The sequence below is a fragment of the Ciona intestinalis genome, chromosome 7 (assembly GCF_000224145.3).
Source record: "Ciona intestinalis chromosome 7, KH, whole genome shotgun sequence".
NCBI classification, from domain to species: domain Eukaryota; kingdom Metazoa; phylum Chordata; class Ascidiacea; order Phlebobranchia; family Cionidae; genus Ciona; species Ciona intestinalis.
In genome coordinates, this window is record NC_020172.2 from 613942 (window position 1) to 630406 (window position 16465).

The 16465-nt window shown below is 37.2% G+C and overlaps 3 protein-coding genes across 3 annotated transcripts; 2 read left to right on the forward strand and 1 right to left on the reverse strand.

The window, feature by feature from the left end:
• Positions 1-2070: 2070 nt before the first annotated feature.
• LOC113474348 lies at positions 2071-7828 on the forward strand. The gene is made up of 9 exons (XM_026835006.1): positions 2071-2464; positions 3020-3178; positions 3717-3832; positions 4026-4240; positions 4595-4734; positions 5258-5400; positions 5992-6223; positions 6512-6624; positions 7372-7828. The coding sequence occupies exons 1-9, from the start codon at positions 2239-2241 to the stop codon at positions 7723-7725; spliced, it is 1698 nt and encodes a 565-aa protein (XP_026690807.1). The 5' UTR covers positions 2071-2238; the 3' UTR covers positions 7726-7828.
• A 2228-nt stretch (positions 7829-10056) lies between these two features.
• On the forward strand, positions 10057-13042 carry dll-a (distal-less A; the record flags this gene model as incomplete). The annotated part of the gene is given in 3 exon segments (NM_001032648.1): positions 10057-10544; positions 10771-11156; positions 12360-13042. Coding segments are annotated over 3 exon segments (1362 nt in total). The 3' UTR covers positions 12876-13042.
• Positions 13043-13901: 859 nt separating this feature from the next.
• dll-b (distal-less) lies at positions 13902-15489 on the reverse strand (the record flags this gene model as incomplete). Its single annotated transcript, NM_001032500.1, is given in 5 exon segments — positions 13902-14454; positions 14710-14839; positions 14842-14855; positions 15002-15234; positions 15309-15489. Coding segments are annotated over 5 exon segments (610 nt in total), but the record flags the coding sequence as incomplete, so codon positions are not given.
• Positions 15490-16465: the final 976 nt, after the last annotated feature.

The following is a 16465-nucleotide window of genomic DNA, read 5'->3' on the forward strand; positions in this document are numbered from 1 at the left end:
CTAATAATAATACATGGCCCACACTTAATACCTTGCATATACTGTAAAGATTAAACAAAAAATCTTCAGCATTATTGCCTGTGCATGGAGTAGGCCATAGTACAGTTACATATTTCTCACCCAAAACCGTGCATGTCCGTGTTAAAAACTTCAACGTCAGTTTGGGTCCTTGTGTCCAAGTAAAACCTGGTGTTAACTTCTTCTGGTGATTGTGGCAGATAACCAACTGGTCGTTCAGTGGTATCACCCCATGGCGGGTCGTCTGTAAACGTCCCCAAACCGGGGTACGTTACAGTATCACCTGCAAGCATTTAAAAAACAGTCACTTTTAATAGGGTGAGGTATAATATGAGACGTATGTTTATTCACTTTTCTTGTTTCTTTAAATGGTAAACAAAGTATGTTTCTAATTTTAAAACCGTGACTCTATACTCCGATAAAACGATATTTAGCACCTAAATTCCCCGAAATGTTTGGAATTTAGGTGCTAAATATCCTACAGTAGTATAAAACGCTGGTGGGTGGATTTACTGAAAAATGAATACGGAAATAAGGTTGCTAAATTACAGTCACATGTTTGGCTTATTCTTTAGGCCTGTGTTTTACGTACACCTGCAAGCCTCTTTGTGTTCAGAACGTTATTATTATAAACCAGTATAGACCACTATAACCCAACCTATTGCTTTTCTATATTCATTCAACTAGAAAAAGACCATCTTTTTTAACCTAGTGGTAAAACTAAGTAAAGTGAGACCAAAAAAACAACTAAGTAACGCGAGGCAAAAGTGTCTGATTTATATATAGTAGAGTGGGGGGAGATGGGACACCTTTTTCAGCAAATTGTAAAACTGTATTCTCACGACTTTCACAGACCGTTGTTAATTGTTACAAACTCGATTAGGATTTTTTGATATTATGAACTAAAGGTGTCCCACCTTCCCCCAACCTACTATATGCTGTAAAGTAATTCATTCATACAAAAAGAGTTATTTAACAGCAAAATGTCAAAGCAACTTACAATTTGCGAAATGCAGCGACAAAAGTACAACCACAAAGGCACTGAGATGCATATCTCGTGTTATACTGTTACAATGCACACAAAATAGCTGTAACTGTTTTCGAAGTAAACCAGACCTCTTTTTATAAAATCGTGAAATAGATAAACACATGTTGTTTTCACACGCCTTCTTTAGTGCAGCCAATAGGATAATGTCATGTCATTCTTAATGGTTCATAGGATGAGACTGTACAAAGAATTAACCTAAAACATGTGTTTAATTACTCCTATGCAAACTAAATTAGAGTTTGTGATGGCAACCATATACAGAATTCAGCACTCTGTTATTTCGTATAAGATAAACCAAATGTTGACGTATTCACGTCATGGCCCAATATTTGAACTAACTACCTTTTTTTAAATGAGGAAAGTTTTTCGTGTGGTCTACACACCTTTAGTTTGCCACCGCTTTTTATAAAGCAAGATGACAATTGATTTAAAAAAGGAGAGTTGGTCAAATTGAAACCGCATACCCCAAACATTACTACTGACTGTTTGCTAGCAAATAATTACATAAGGGTGTAGGCAGCGAAAAAAAAAAAAAGGCCCTTTAAAACTTGAAAAAACAAATTTTGCTTTTTTGTTTCCGCTTATTTGTGACGTACAGTAGGCATGGTACGTCACAATACACTTCCATATTTTACGCAATGATCAAACCAGTGTAAATAAGTCCTTGATTTGTTTTTGGCTTCTCTTTGTATGATGGGGGTTTTTAGGATTAGGATATGGGCGAAACGAATTATGCCATTTCATTATAAAGGTGTCAGGCTGTCAACCTACCGGTTATCGAATGTTGTTTCCAAAAGTCTCGCCTATTAAAGTTAACGTAGTAAAAAAACCCAACTAGGAAACGATTATATCAGAAATATTTGTTTGTGTTTTTTTTTGTATAGAATAAGTAAATTAATGAATGGAATTAGTTCGTATTGTAATAAATTTAGATATTGATTTAAATGCACAGGTTTTTGGGGTAAGATGGTTCGTGTTTTTATTCTCTTTTATCTTCCTATCTGTGGTAAACAAGTAATATTTACAGAAATAAATACCCGTATCTCCACGCCTCTAAAATCGGCGTTTTTTGTTAAAAAGACAATTCGGAAGTCTGAGATATTGTGTACTAACAGTATCCATCTTACCCCACAGTATCATATATAGCTTTGGTGTTCACAGTTAACCCAAAAATGTTTTGTGGCGTATGCGGGGATTCCCAAGATGACGTTGCGTTTACTGTTTGTACGAGCTGCGCAAAAGTGATGTGCGCAGGTTGCCTTGTGGACCACGATCACGTGTTCACCGGGCAAGGGAAGTCTCATCATGGTTATCACGAAACTGCACAGTTAAACCACCTTTTAAAGTTCTTTATGGACGCAAACGTGAAAAGAAGTGTAAAGTGTTCAAATAAGCATGGTAAATATTTTATATATAGTAGGGTGGGGGAAGATGGGACATCTTTTCATTCCATTTTCTCGTCCCATTTTGTAGTAAACAAAGAACATTCAAAGAATTATAAAACCGTATCCTCCCGACTCCCACAGACCGTAGTTATTTGTTTAAAAAACGATCAGGGTATTTAGATATTATGTGCTAAAGGTGTCCCGTCTTCCCCCACCCTACTATATAGTAGAGTAGGGAAGATAGGGCACTTTTTAATTTTATTTTCTCGTCCCATTTGGTAGTAAACAAAGAACTTTTAAAAAATTATATTACCGTATCCTTATGACTCCCACTGGCCGTTGTTAATTGTTAAAAACAGCATCAGGATATTTGGATATTATGCGCCTAGGGTGTCTCATCTTACCACACTGTACTAAAAATGTAGATGTACATGCCAATATAGTTTATTTCCATTGTACTTGCCGTGTTAAACTTTTCAAAATCTAAACGACGTTTTGTGTTTCTATGTTCGCAACAGCAGTTCGATCGATAAGTCACGCATTTTTAATAATTTGTACTTGCGTTCAGATAAAAGAGCCGATTATTTCTGTGAGGTGTGCCAAGAGTTTACGTGCCACACGTGTCTGGCGTTGGACCACCAACACCATGCCACGGAAAAACTTCGCGCATTCGAACCCCAAATACAAAGAGCGCTTTCCGGCTGCTCTGAGATGCTCACCAAAAAGCGTAAGTTTTAAATATTTTTGAGATGCGTGTAGTAATGTGGGGTAAGATGAATGTGGTTAGAACCATATAAGACTATATTTCCCATTCGTGATTTTAACACTTAATTTTAACGACCTTTTAAGCAGGGAGAATATGGCTGTATATTTCTGTAAATATGCTTTGATTACAACTAAATGGGACAAAAAAAGGAGATATAAACATAGACAGTTTTACCCCAACGTATTATAATTTGGGGAAGATGGATACCGTTAGCACATATATAGCCCCTATTTCGTAATCGTGTTTTTAAAAACTAACAAGGCTCTTTTTATACGCTCTTTTGAGTTGTGAGAATACGGTTATATTTGTAAATATTTTGTGATACCAAATGGGATGATAAAAGAGAACTAAAGCATAAACCATTTTACCCCAACTGACTATATATAGCTAAACCATAATTTGTTCGGAGTACTTTAAATATTTTTATTCTTACATAATCTCATTACGGTGATAAAATGTTACCTTTTTAATAAAGTATTTATATTTTATATTTATCTAGGAAAATCCACGCTAAGATGCGCGAAATCATTACGTCAGAACTCGAACGAGGTTGATGACGTCATAGAAAATACGGAACGAACCATTCACAGGGCAGCAAAGGAAATTTTATTCCAAGTCAGTATATGAGGAACGTTTTCGAAAAGTCAAAAAGTATTCTGCCTTTTTTTTACAACATGACATAACGCAGTTCAAAAGTAAATGGTGCTCTTGCTAAAACCTGTAATATATTTTAACGTTTAGTCTACCATCCGACGAGACAGCAATAAGTTATCCTAATCCAAAACGCCTTCAAGCATAATTTTACCAGTTTTCGGCAACACTTCGCAAACGAGAAGAAATGCTGAAGCGAAAACTGACAACAGAGCTACGAAAGCGAAGCAACATTATGCGAGGGCAGGTGAAATGCGCCGAGTTGTTTGCCAACATATTTAATGAGGCGCAAGAGGTCGTGGAAGAGCTACAATCGTCAAAGTCAATACCGCTTGAGAAAGATCTGTTTGCTAACCTTGGAGTTTTAAATAAGTATGTATATATGGATAGCTCAAGGACAATACACTTAAAGGGAATTGCTTCAACCCAATGATCATTTATATAGGTTGTCTTAATTGAAAACCATGATAAAAGCCAAAACAACAATCACAAGAAATGATCAAAGCGAAAACAACAACCACCTACAAAGTTACATATGTGGTAACTCATAAGCGGGCAAGAGTTGTATAAAAAGAACACTCTTTTTTAACGACTGATGTCGTTGTCCCGCCACTCGTGGGTAAATAAGTTACAGTCATTCATTTATAAATCACTCGAATACTCCAGAAAAATATGAGTTTTTACCATAAGACATTTTTCTTAATCTGATCCTGACTATCATTTCAGGTTTGATGTCAACTACTTCATAAATAAACGCAGCAGCCAAACGTCACCGATGGATCTTCCAGAAATGGTGAAAATACCAGATGTGGAAATGGAGGCTTTGTGCTCAAAGTTACTGTCTACTAAACCAATGCCATTACCAAGTATGTTCGCATTTTCAATACCTATTTCTCATATTGTTAGCAGTTAAAACTATATAGGAGTTTCGCTATTGTTATTTACATTTAGGCGAGAAGCACCCCGGGCGTTACTATAGTGCAAACAAATGAACTCGAAAACGTTACCGTTTTAAGTGAAAAAAAATTATAATTATGCGCTCAGTTTATTAATCTGTCTTAAGTTTTCCTTTAAAGTGAGTCAGTTATTTGTAAAAAATGCTTTACGTCGATCATGTATTTAGACTGTCACGCAATAAAAGTTATTTTTATTAGAGATTTAGTTACGCATTATATAGCACTCTTATATACCATTTGGTAGTAAACAAAGAACAATCAAATAAATATAAAACTGTATGCTCACGACTTCCATAGACCGTTGTTAATTGTTTAAAACATGATCAGGATATTTGGATATTGTGTGCTAAAGTTGTTCCATCTCACTACTATATGTATTTCTATATTTTCTAATCGTGTGTTAAACAAATAACAACGCTTAACCTCTTTATAGGGAACAGTTCAAACGGTCAACTGCCGGCGCAAAGACTTAGTAACTCCAGGCATGCTGTACCATATACAGGTGATGGGGAAGATAGCGTGGGCGAAACAGATGTTGAACTCGGCGAGTTTCAAGTCACTGGAAATCCTTCAAAGGTTTAAATATAAAAGTATAAGAATGAATGTAACTTGTTTATCTTTGCGTGTGCAGTAGTTGTAACTTACGCGCTTGATCCTATCGTAAAACATACTCACCATTTAGAAATATGTTTCAATAATTGTTTAACAGTTAAAACTAAAAATCAAATTAAGGTATTAGTTATAGCATAGCCATTGTCTTGAAAAAAAATGATCCCCTACAGTGATCACCCACAAATTTACAACTCGTAATCGGGCATAAGGTTTGTGGAACAGAACACCGGTGGTATAACGACTGTGTTTGCCTATCACGCGAAGAATACATTTAAGATACAATGATTTTTTAATCAAATCTGTCATTAAAATCTGTATTATAGTAGGGTGGGAGAAGAGGAATACCTTTTCATTCTGTTTTCTCGGTTTAATTTGGTAGTCCACAAAGAATTAGAAAACCGTATCTTCGTCACGACTCTCATAGACCATTGTTAATCTTTTAAAAAACACTTTCAGGATATTTGTATATTCTGTCATAAAGGTGTCCCGTCTTATCCCACCCTACCATACCTAGTGCTGTAATTTTGTGTTTTTATTAAAATATGTTGCATGCAGTTGACCGTTCGAAGCAGCGACAGTGATTCTAGCGGTAGGGACCAACGGTATCGTGAGTTGAACGCTGATATTCCTCACCGAGTGCATTACCCTTCCAAAATACACAACAAAGGCGAAAATGGTGGACATAGACGTTCAAGAACCGATTTAATAAATATTTTAAACGATAGAACTATAACGGACCAGAGAGCGTTAAATAATCGCAGGCACTCGATGTTTGGAAACGGAAAAGGTAAAAAAATAGGTTTTTGTTTTGGCTACAAATATAATGCGGGGAGGGATGGATAGAGCTAGCACATGATATACACTATTCATTTTTTTTTGTTTCATTTTAAACATTTTTACCAACTAACAACACTCTTTTACAGTATAATGAATATACGGTTGTAAAATTATGTAACTATTCATAGTTAACTACCAAATGAGAAGGATAAAAGAGAATAAAAACATGAACCATCTTATGCTAGCCTATACTATATACGATATTTTAATTAAACTTAACAGCAATTTGTTGTCATAGCTATTGAGTCGCATTCTCACACTAATTTGAGTGGAATGGTTACACATCAAAAAGCAGGGAATTCTGTGGTTGAATTAAAATCGAAAAGCACAAGTCGAATTGACACCGATGATGTAAGTTTTGATCCATTTCTGTTTTGGCTCCACTTCCCCGCGTTTTTATTGTAAAACCGTGGTATTCTACGAAAAAGGAACTTTAACAAGTGGTATAAAAAATAATAAAATGCGAAATTATTAACCAAAAGTACAAAAGAACTTTCGGTTAATAATTTTATTATTTTTTTATCTCACTTGTTTGAGCCAGTGTCAATACTGCATTTTTTGATGTGTTAAATGCTAATTCTATAATTCAATTACACTGCGTAACGGTAAAAACAAACGCTCGGCTTAATCTTGATTTATAAAGTCATGTTTACTTTGATTTACAAGCATTAGATTGTAAAATATGTTAATAGAGTTTGTTTGATTGCTATTAAAAAAAAGAATAATAAAATCGCTGTCTAAATAAACTGCAGCAAAATATGCAGTTTTAAAAATTTTACAAAAACACCTATATAGTAGGGTGGCGGAAGAAGAGACGTTTTTTGTTATTTTCTCGTCCCATTGAGTGGTAAACAAAGAACATTTAAAGAGTGATAAAACCGTATCCTTACGACTCTCATAAATCGTTGTTAATTCTTTAAAACGCGATCAGAACATTTGAATATTACGTGCTAAAAGTGTCCCGTTTACCCCACCCTACTATACCAACTAATATTGAAGTTGTGGTAATACGTCTACCCTTGCCTATAAATCTGGGTGGTCTCGACATCTCATATAGAATAGTAAGTACATGGTTTTAAATTGCTATTTACTATGCAGGTTTCAAGGCACAGGCATCGCGGGGAAGATTTTGAAGATACAGATAACGGAATTTATTTCAAAGCACCCCCAGTGTATGAGAAAAGAACAAAACACGACAAAACAAAAGTTTCGCTGCACAACCAACCTCCTACCCGCGGTCGATCATCTCGGTATGACGTCATGAACGGTGACGTCACAATACGTTCGGGACATGTTATAAACAATACTGGTTTAAAACCGGTTAGTCGTTCAAGAAATTCGGACACGTCATACTACACGGAAAAAGAACGAAAGAAAGAGAAATTGAGATACTTCTTTTCAGCAAAAGAACAAATGTTAAATAATCCCAATTTAAAATCGACGCCTTTGTAGTTCCCCTTATAATGAGTTGTCTATGTTTAGATATATTTGTTGTTTTTATGCTTATCTAAAGCTTGCATTTAACATTTTGTTAAAAAATAGTCGACTTTTCCATTTCTTTGAGTTTAGTTACCTATACTCGACATAAAATCGTATTTTTTATAGCAAACTGTAATTAGTCTATTCTGCGTACAGCACAATTCAATTTGACACGCGGTTTCAAATCGAAACCTTCAGAACTCTGTTATCGTAAACGGTTCCCCGTCAATTGAGGAATAATTTCAGGCTCCTGTTTCACTTAAATAATCGACCGTTTATGTGCGGCCAATACGGGAAGGTGGTTTTCCGCGGACTTATCCGTTTACCTACACCGCCCCTGAGCGTCACTACGTCATCAAAGCCAGAATGCAAATCTTCGCGCTGTAATTGGACACTTGAAAGTGATACGTCCGCCAATTGGTCGGCCTTGCATTTGAAATTTGCGGACATGCCCGGCCCTAATTCGATTGATCTAAATTCGGTAGACTTGTCTCAATTTGAACGGAGATATGAGGACAGTTATTATAGTTATTCCGAAATGGCTTTCATAACAAAAATCACAATTGTCAAAATATATGTTCCGAAATGGTAGTAACGATTATTCCGCTTTTCCTTTAAAACGATTTACCCAAAATAAAAACGAGGCTTTATGAAAAACCTTTTTTGCTATAGTTTTGTTGACCATTTTGGTTGTTTTGTTGAGAAATCAAATATGCAAGGCCGCGAGTCCATATACTTCGGCGCCGCCACAGTCATCAAACGCGGCATTAAAATTTCATATGCGACTGCGTACACTGTACACTTTCTCATCGCACTCTGTTGTCACAAAACACCGCTGCTAAATACCGTTTGCTCCATTTTATGACCACTTCGCTTCAGATTTGCAATGAATATTAATTCACAAAAAAAATCGCAAAGCCGTGCTGTCTCGTACATCGTATATTCGATTATTTTAGTGAGATAAATGTGAAACCAGAGACAGGAAATTCGTTTAGGTTTATAGCACATATTTTTTTGTTGGTAAAATTACCTTAGATACCTAAACAGTTAAACACACGCTATTTATTCAGACTTTTTCAAAAATAATTTTTTTGCGTGAAGGGCCCTTTGTACAACATGATTCTTTTAACTAAACGCAACATTACTTTTAAATTTCTTCCAAATGTTACGTAAACTAAACAAAGTCGTATAAATTATTAAACGCTATCACTTTATTGCACTTTAAATATGACAAACTTGTGCAAAGAGCTTCTGTACATGAATATATGCATGTGTGCACAACGTACAAAATGGCCGTGGGAAATGCATGAGCAAGTGCCGTTGCACAGAATACGAAATGAAATACCTATCACCACGTGTTTTAAAATGCAATAATGAGAAGGCTGTTATGTTATGTTTTATTTTGTTGGTCTGTTCAGCTAATGTCTGCGTATTTAATATCAGCTGCACAGTAGGGTGGGGGCAAGGTGGGACGTCTCTAGCACATAATATTCAAATATTCTGATTGTGTTTTAAACAAATAACAACGGTCTATGCGAGTCGTAAAGACACAGTTTTATAATTATTTGAAGTTCTTTGTTTACTACCAAATGGGACGAGGAATTATACCGATAAGGTGTACCATCTTACCCCACTGTAAACGATATTGATTTTTAGTGGTTTGAAAAATTTAATTTACGTTATAATTCATTTAGCCTTGCATGAAATTTTTAACATTTATGATTATTTTTCCTAAAACGTACTTTATTTGTTGTCATTAGAAAAGCATTGAAGCTTTTATAGGCGAGAAATGGAATTACAATTAACGCAAACCAAGCGAATTTACCGAGTTACAAAATCCGCTATCGTTTTTCGCTTTTCCGAGGTCGTTCAAATCAGGTGACGAGGAAAGCTCAAAATTACGGGCTAGGGTTTCAGAAATCGCGGCGGGCGCGAAAAAGTCGCGGTCCGGTTTCTGCCCGCCGCGAAGAGACGCGACGACAATCGAAAAAGCGCACTGCCGCGGCCGTAACAATCAGTAATTATGACGCAGGTGGAATAGCAACGGCAAGGCATTGAAGCAAATGAAAGGGTCTATGATCATTTTAATTGGTTTGCAATATCCGAAATATGCAGTTATTAAGAAAGCTTGTGTACAGTTACTTTTCGAATAAAATATTACTGGCAGCTGCAGGCATATCATTTTTATAAGTGGCAGGTGGCGGGAATTGATTCTTTGGTTTGTATATACGAAGTTAAATATACAGTATAGCCACATATTTGCAGCAACTTTTTACAGATTATTTTATCATAGACTTAAAATAAAACTTAGTTATATATTAAGACCCTTAAAATGGCAACTGTAACCGAGACGGTGAACCAGCAGATCCCGAATCCAATTGACGACACTTCAGGCGCGTCATCAAACTCAACTACGTCACCAGGCAATGACGTCAGACCGTGGGTGCATGACGTCAAACGGGAACCCCCAGAAACTAATTGCTACCAACAGCACGCCACAAGTAGCAATATACCAGAACAGCCATATCATCACGGACTTTTTCCTATGAACAGTTTCAACGCTCAGTACAATAACAACAACCAAAAACCCGCTGTAACACCGGAAAATGGCCGAGGTTATTCATACAACCATTATAGCTACCCGGGTACTACCTTGCCAAATCATCATGTACCACAAGATACATCGCCCTCGTTTTTGGAAAGGAAAAGAATACACGAACCGGGGTTCGAAGCTGGGCACTTCGTGTCCAAAGCAACAAACAATTTCTCGCACCGAACGCCTTATTTTCACGGTAGGTATTTGTTATGTTTCACATAAATTTTCAAATTAAACTCACATTTTTTTGTTGCATTTAAACCTAGATATTTTTAAATTCTAAGAATTAAAGCAACATTGCATGCAAGACAGTTCTTTTTACGTGTGGCGACAAAAATTCAACATTAAAAAAAACTTTAAAAGATGTCTTCTTTAAATTGAAATAAAATCGGAAATATTCTTAACTTACCTAAATTTCTCAGAAACCCCGAATTACAACGTAAACCATCACCAGCCACCCATGCGAGGAGTTTCAAGTCCTCGGAGTGTGGACTCCCAGGAGCAGGTGTTTCAAAACAATCCAAGTGTGCCAGGAATTTCGGAAGCGGAGGAAAAGTTTAATCAATCATTGAGTGGAAACAGTTTCTATGGCGACCATGACGAAAACGCCAGAGACTCCGACACGGATACTCCGTCGGTACAAAATGGCGACGGCGGACGAGTGAAGGGCAAAAAGACTAGGAAACCACGCACAATATACACGAGCTACCAACTCCAGCAGCTCGTTCGAAGGTTTCAAAGAACTCAGTATCTTGCTCTACCAGAAAGAGCAGAACTAGCTGCTTCACTTGGAGTAACTCAAACCCAGGTAAGTTTTCTAATACTTTAACTTGTAAACTCTACAGTCACATGTGCAAAATTAACAAAACTAAGCCTAGCCGATATAGTGAACGCCAGAATTTCAGTTAAAACGCGGTATCCTTATATCTATCTGGCACTGAAATCTAAAGCTTTAGTATTGAATGTGCATTTAAACACAAACCATGTGTATTTAAAACTACGTGCTGAGCCGACTAAACTGAAATACTATGGTCGGTAGACCTTTAAAAACCGCTTTTAATGGCCACCGTTTGAAAATTGCAGAGCGCAAGGCCATAGACAATTGCGACAATTTTTCTATTAAGGCGATTTGGGCAAAATGAAGCCATTTTACATAATCAACGAGCGGTTGATTGGGTCGAATTAACTTTAAGCGATGGAAATTATTTCAGTGACAGCTGCAAAGGGGGTAATATTACAAGTTAGAAATTGATGCCATTCTGATTTATTACCACACCACTTTTTGTAACAATTTGCATTCAGTTTTTTGCTCAATTTCAACTTACATGAAAATTATAACGGAGTGTATTAAAAGCGAAATAACCTAACAGTATTGTTGGGGTAATATAGATACCGTTATATATCATAAAATATCCCATATTTCCGAGTGTGTTTTAATGATAAACAACACTCTTTTTATGTGGTGTGGATACGGTTAAACAATTCATTATATATTCCTTATTTTACTATAAAATAGTACGATAAATAAAAATGAAAGAAAACCTTAGCCCTGCAACAAGATAAATATTTTTATTTAATTTGTTTTTTTTATGCTGTAATCAAGGAAATGCATGTTGTACTCGGAAAACAAATCATTTTGATTTGGAACAAAATTTATGTTATCGCAACAAAAAAAATTACTTGATTTGGTTTGATCTGTTTAGCTAACAAAACAAAAGTAGGACCTCTAGCGTACGTTTAAAGTCAGCATGTAAACCGAACTGCAGAGTTTCGACATAAATTATTAAAGGCAGGGGCTCAGCCCTAAAATTGCTTCTTAAACACCTGCTTCCCATATGATGGGAGGGGCTTAGGAGAAGACAATTTAGATCATCGAGATGTTTCGATCGATCAATTTAATATTCATTAAACTTCATAGCAATTTATCCGCCGGGCTCTAAATTGGTGTCGTAGACCCCTTTGACACATTGATGCATATGCCTATTCGTTTACGTTTTTTATCTTCTCGCAGATCAAAATATGGTTTCAAAACCGACGTTCGAAGTATAAGAAGCTTTTAAAGCAGCAACTTTTACATAAGCATCATGGTGCGGCTGATATCATGTCAATGGGCTTTGGGTTCGGCGGACAGCAGATCGACGAGCAATCAGGACCATACATGACGTCGCCTTACTCGGAACAATATACACCCGAGAGCCAGGGGTGGGATAATGAAATGACAAGAAGTAGGAATGACCCATATCATCAGCGTCAGCAACCGCTGGTGGATCAAAACCAGTACCCGGTGAATATTAAGGAGTCTGGAGAGTTACCTGACTGCCGTATGGCGGTCCCACAGCTGCATTGGGAAGCCCAGTACCCAATGAATCCTAACCACGCGAGTCCTTATTCGAACATACCTGCTACACCACACATGGGGATCCCACTTAACGGGAGAAACCTACCAGGTGTAGTGGATTCGCACCATACTGACCCGGGCACAGCGGGCATGCGAAGAGACGGTATTTTGCAATGGGGCAGTCCATAGATAACGTGTTGCCGCTCTTTTGTATGAAAAAACTTCTCAGTCAAATGTACGAATATGTTGAATGTTATTGTTACTATTTCAAATATTGGAATTTTCCTTCATATGCGCACGTGAAGTTGCGGATTGATATATCGTGATGACGTAATACAACTAAACCACGAACCTGACATTTGTCACAAAATCGAAGTTGAATGAATGAATATAAAGGAAGGTTTTGTGTATATGGTTTTTATTGCTTCCTATGGGCTTAGCTAAATGTAAAGGGTCCTTAAAAATTATACGCTGTCACTTGTGTGCCGGTAGTATATAGCTACGCTTGTATCCAGAAAGAAATCTGTCCAGGTGGCATTGTCACGTGAATTAAGCCGGGTAGGTTGCAAAGGAAGGCAGAATTATAGGTTCGGATAACGCAGGTTTTAATAACGGCAGAGGTAATTGGTGGGGCGAGCAATCATTCGGAACGCGGCCACGGCGAGCGGCAACAGCACGCTGTTATCATCGCATGCCGCATGTGCTCTGTGACGTAACAAACTAGGGGCGGAATTCGACAATACACCGACGCGGGTAGAAGTGGCACGCGATCATCACAAATCAGAACAACGCCGCGCGATTTATTAAAATTCCATGTGGGCTGTTATAAAAGGCAAACATTGCTGGTGATTTATATAGTGGAGGGGGGAGATAGGAGACTTAAGCACATATTGAGCAATATTTTTAAAATATGTACGGTATTAGGAGATACCACGAATTAGAACTATCATATGTTGATTAATTTACAACAATTTAGAAGAATGTATTAAAACACATGAAGAGGTATTTAGCGTTTCGTACATCAGGTGTAGTTTTACCAATTTGTTAAACCATGCGAATACTTTTAAATTATACTGCAACATTTGATTGTGTCTATCATTAAATAGGTACCCGTAAAGTTATATTGCACCTTTGCCGGAGTCCCGCCTTCCCCCACCCTACTATATTAAAACCTAACATTTTGCTTTATGTTGTTTTCATTGAATAATGTCAACGTCACGGCAATAAATACGTTTATTCGGTTTGGTGATTGATAATGACAAACAGTGAATGTTGCAGATAAAGGCAAAATATATTGGCTGCTATTTCACAGACAAAACATACAATATAATGTGCAGCATATTGTGAATTCCAACCTTGTTTTCGTGAGATTATATAAATTTATAATGAGATCTCATTAGCTACAATATGTTATATAGTGATCGTGCGGTGCTGAAAAAAAAAAAAAAAAAAAAAAACTCATAAAGTGCAAAACGGTGTATAAGTTACCAAAAGTTGTTTTTATACGAATTAAATGTATTGGGTGTGTCAACAGTGTGCGTTTGGTGCATTTGGTGCGAGGTTGTTGGCATGTATGTGTCGGTTGAGTTAGGGTGACCGTATTGACCTTCTGTACAGTCGAGGTCTGCAGCGCGGTATGGCGGCTGTTGGTAGCTTTGGTTTGCGTCGCTTGTGGGCGCTAGAGAAGGATACGCGTTGGACTTCATAACACCGTGATCATATTCGTTCGGATCGTAATTGACTCCAAAAGGAAGGTTGCTGTTCATTCCTGCGAAGGTAAAATGTACAGTTGTTATGAGCTAACATTGTAATATAGGGTAATATGAACATCGTTAACAAATAATATCCCATATTTCCCAATCATGGTTTTACTATTTATCAACTCTATTTTAAATTTGTTGGGTTATACGTTTGATAATTTTAGTAAATGTTTTTTTTTTTCACTAAATGGGGCAATAAAAGCAACAAAAATATCTTACACAAACCGACTACCGTAAAATACCAATTAGTTTTCGAATTTTACCTTGGAAAGAGTTGGACTGCTGGTAGAGTTGGTAGTTCATCATTTGGTTGGTGAGATCTTGGGGAAAACGTTGGATTTCGCTTCCTTGATGGTTCGTTGGTAATGATGGATAATGTACAGTTCCTTGTCCCCCGTGTATATCAGGTCTAAATATAAATAAAGTTAATAATTATAATACTAATTCATATAGATAACTAAAACGCCTTTAGCAATGAAGACAAAAAACGAACCTTGTTTTTTAATGCGCATTAGTATTAGACCTTTTAGTTATAATAAAACACGTAAAACTTACCCTTCGTTAGACGGGCAGTGTTGCTTCGGCGCGTTCCATTGCAGGGATTCAGCGTCCACGTGATCATCGTAACTCCTTGCACGCTTCACTGACTCCACGGGTGGTTCACCATCAAAATCTGGAGCTTGATTATCAATGACTGACTGAATTCCAATCTCGTCCAAATCTTGAACAACTCCAGACTTCAACAACTTCTTAATCTTAGATCGTCGGTTTTGGAACCAGACTTTAACCTGGTAAATATATTTTACATTAGAATAATGCTATTGAGAAATTACATAAATATATTTTGGACTGTTTAAAATACCTGTGTCTGTGTAAGTCCTAGAGCAGCAGCTAGTCTTGCCCTTTCCGGCAAAGCTAGGTATTGTACTTTCTTAAAATACATATGCAGCTCCTGAAGTTGGTAATTTGAGTAAACGGTACGTGGGTTGCGTTTCTTTTTCGACTTGCTTGTATTGACCGAAGTATTTGGTTGCTCTGTTGTGTCATTGAAGGTCTCGTTGGATGGAGAGTCATCTCCTGGATCGGAATCAACGGAAGATCCCGGGGAATTCTGTGATGAGGATGAGGGAGGACAATTTTGGAGATCGTCATCAGTATTTCCAACTTCATGTTCTAGGAAAAATAAATATTTAAATTTTAGAATTAAAACCTTGTTAGATAATAGTTAGTTTTTTTTTTATTGTATTTACCTGCGGGTATGCTCTTTGGGGAAGGGGGTGCAGTTTGTAAATCACTTTGGAAAAACGAATCAGTAGTTTGAGCAGCAGAGGTCTCGTCAGTATTATCTTCTGAAAATTAAAAATAAATGTAAACTTGGCTAAAAATAATTTAACTGCAATGTTTGTATATAGGCGTACCGTGGATATGAGTTGGCGAAGATAAGTTTTCGGAAACACTGCATTGCAGTTTCTCTTGTTCATCACTGTGTTTTGTAGCTTCCATTTGATTGAACACAGTTGCAGAGGTAGTGTTGCTCGCGTTTGTAATAGTGATTGAATGTATATTGTCAGATTCAGGAGTTGTAGGTGGCGTGTCTGCTACAGTGTGAGATGGTAGTGCGTCCACTGGTTTCGGGAATGGAAAAGAATATTCAGAGTTGTTGTTGCTGTAATCTGGGAACGTATATTGGGATTCTTGTGGCGTTTGTGGCTGCAGCTTGTTTTTCTCAACTTGCCACACATCTGTGCTTGGAGGTGGTGTCAGCATTGGCTCAGCTATCGCATTTATGTTGTTATAGTTGCCTGTTACCGGACCGATTTTGTTTTCGTACGGGTAATAGTTTGTGTAATGCAAAGGCATCGTGCGGTATGGCAGACTGTTGTTGCCCTGCTGCTGGTAACTAATTTGCGGCAAATAGGAGTAATTGCTGCTCTGTTCGTGATTTTGATTGTCCACGGGCATCGACGTTTTCTTGCTGAAATAAGCGGCGAATGTTGGAAATTCTTGCGACGTTTCAGC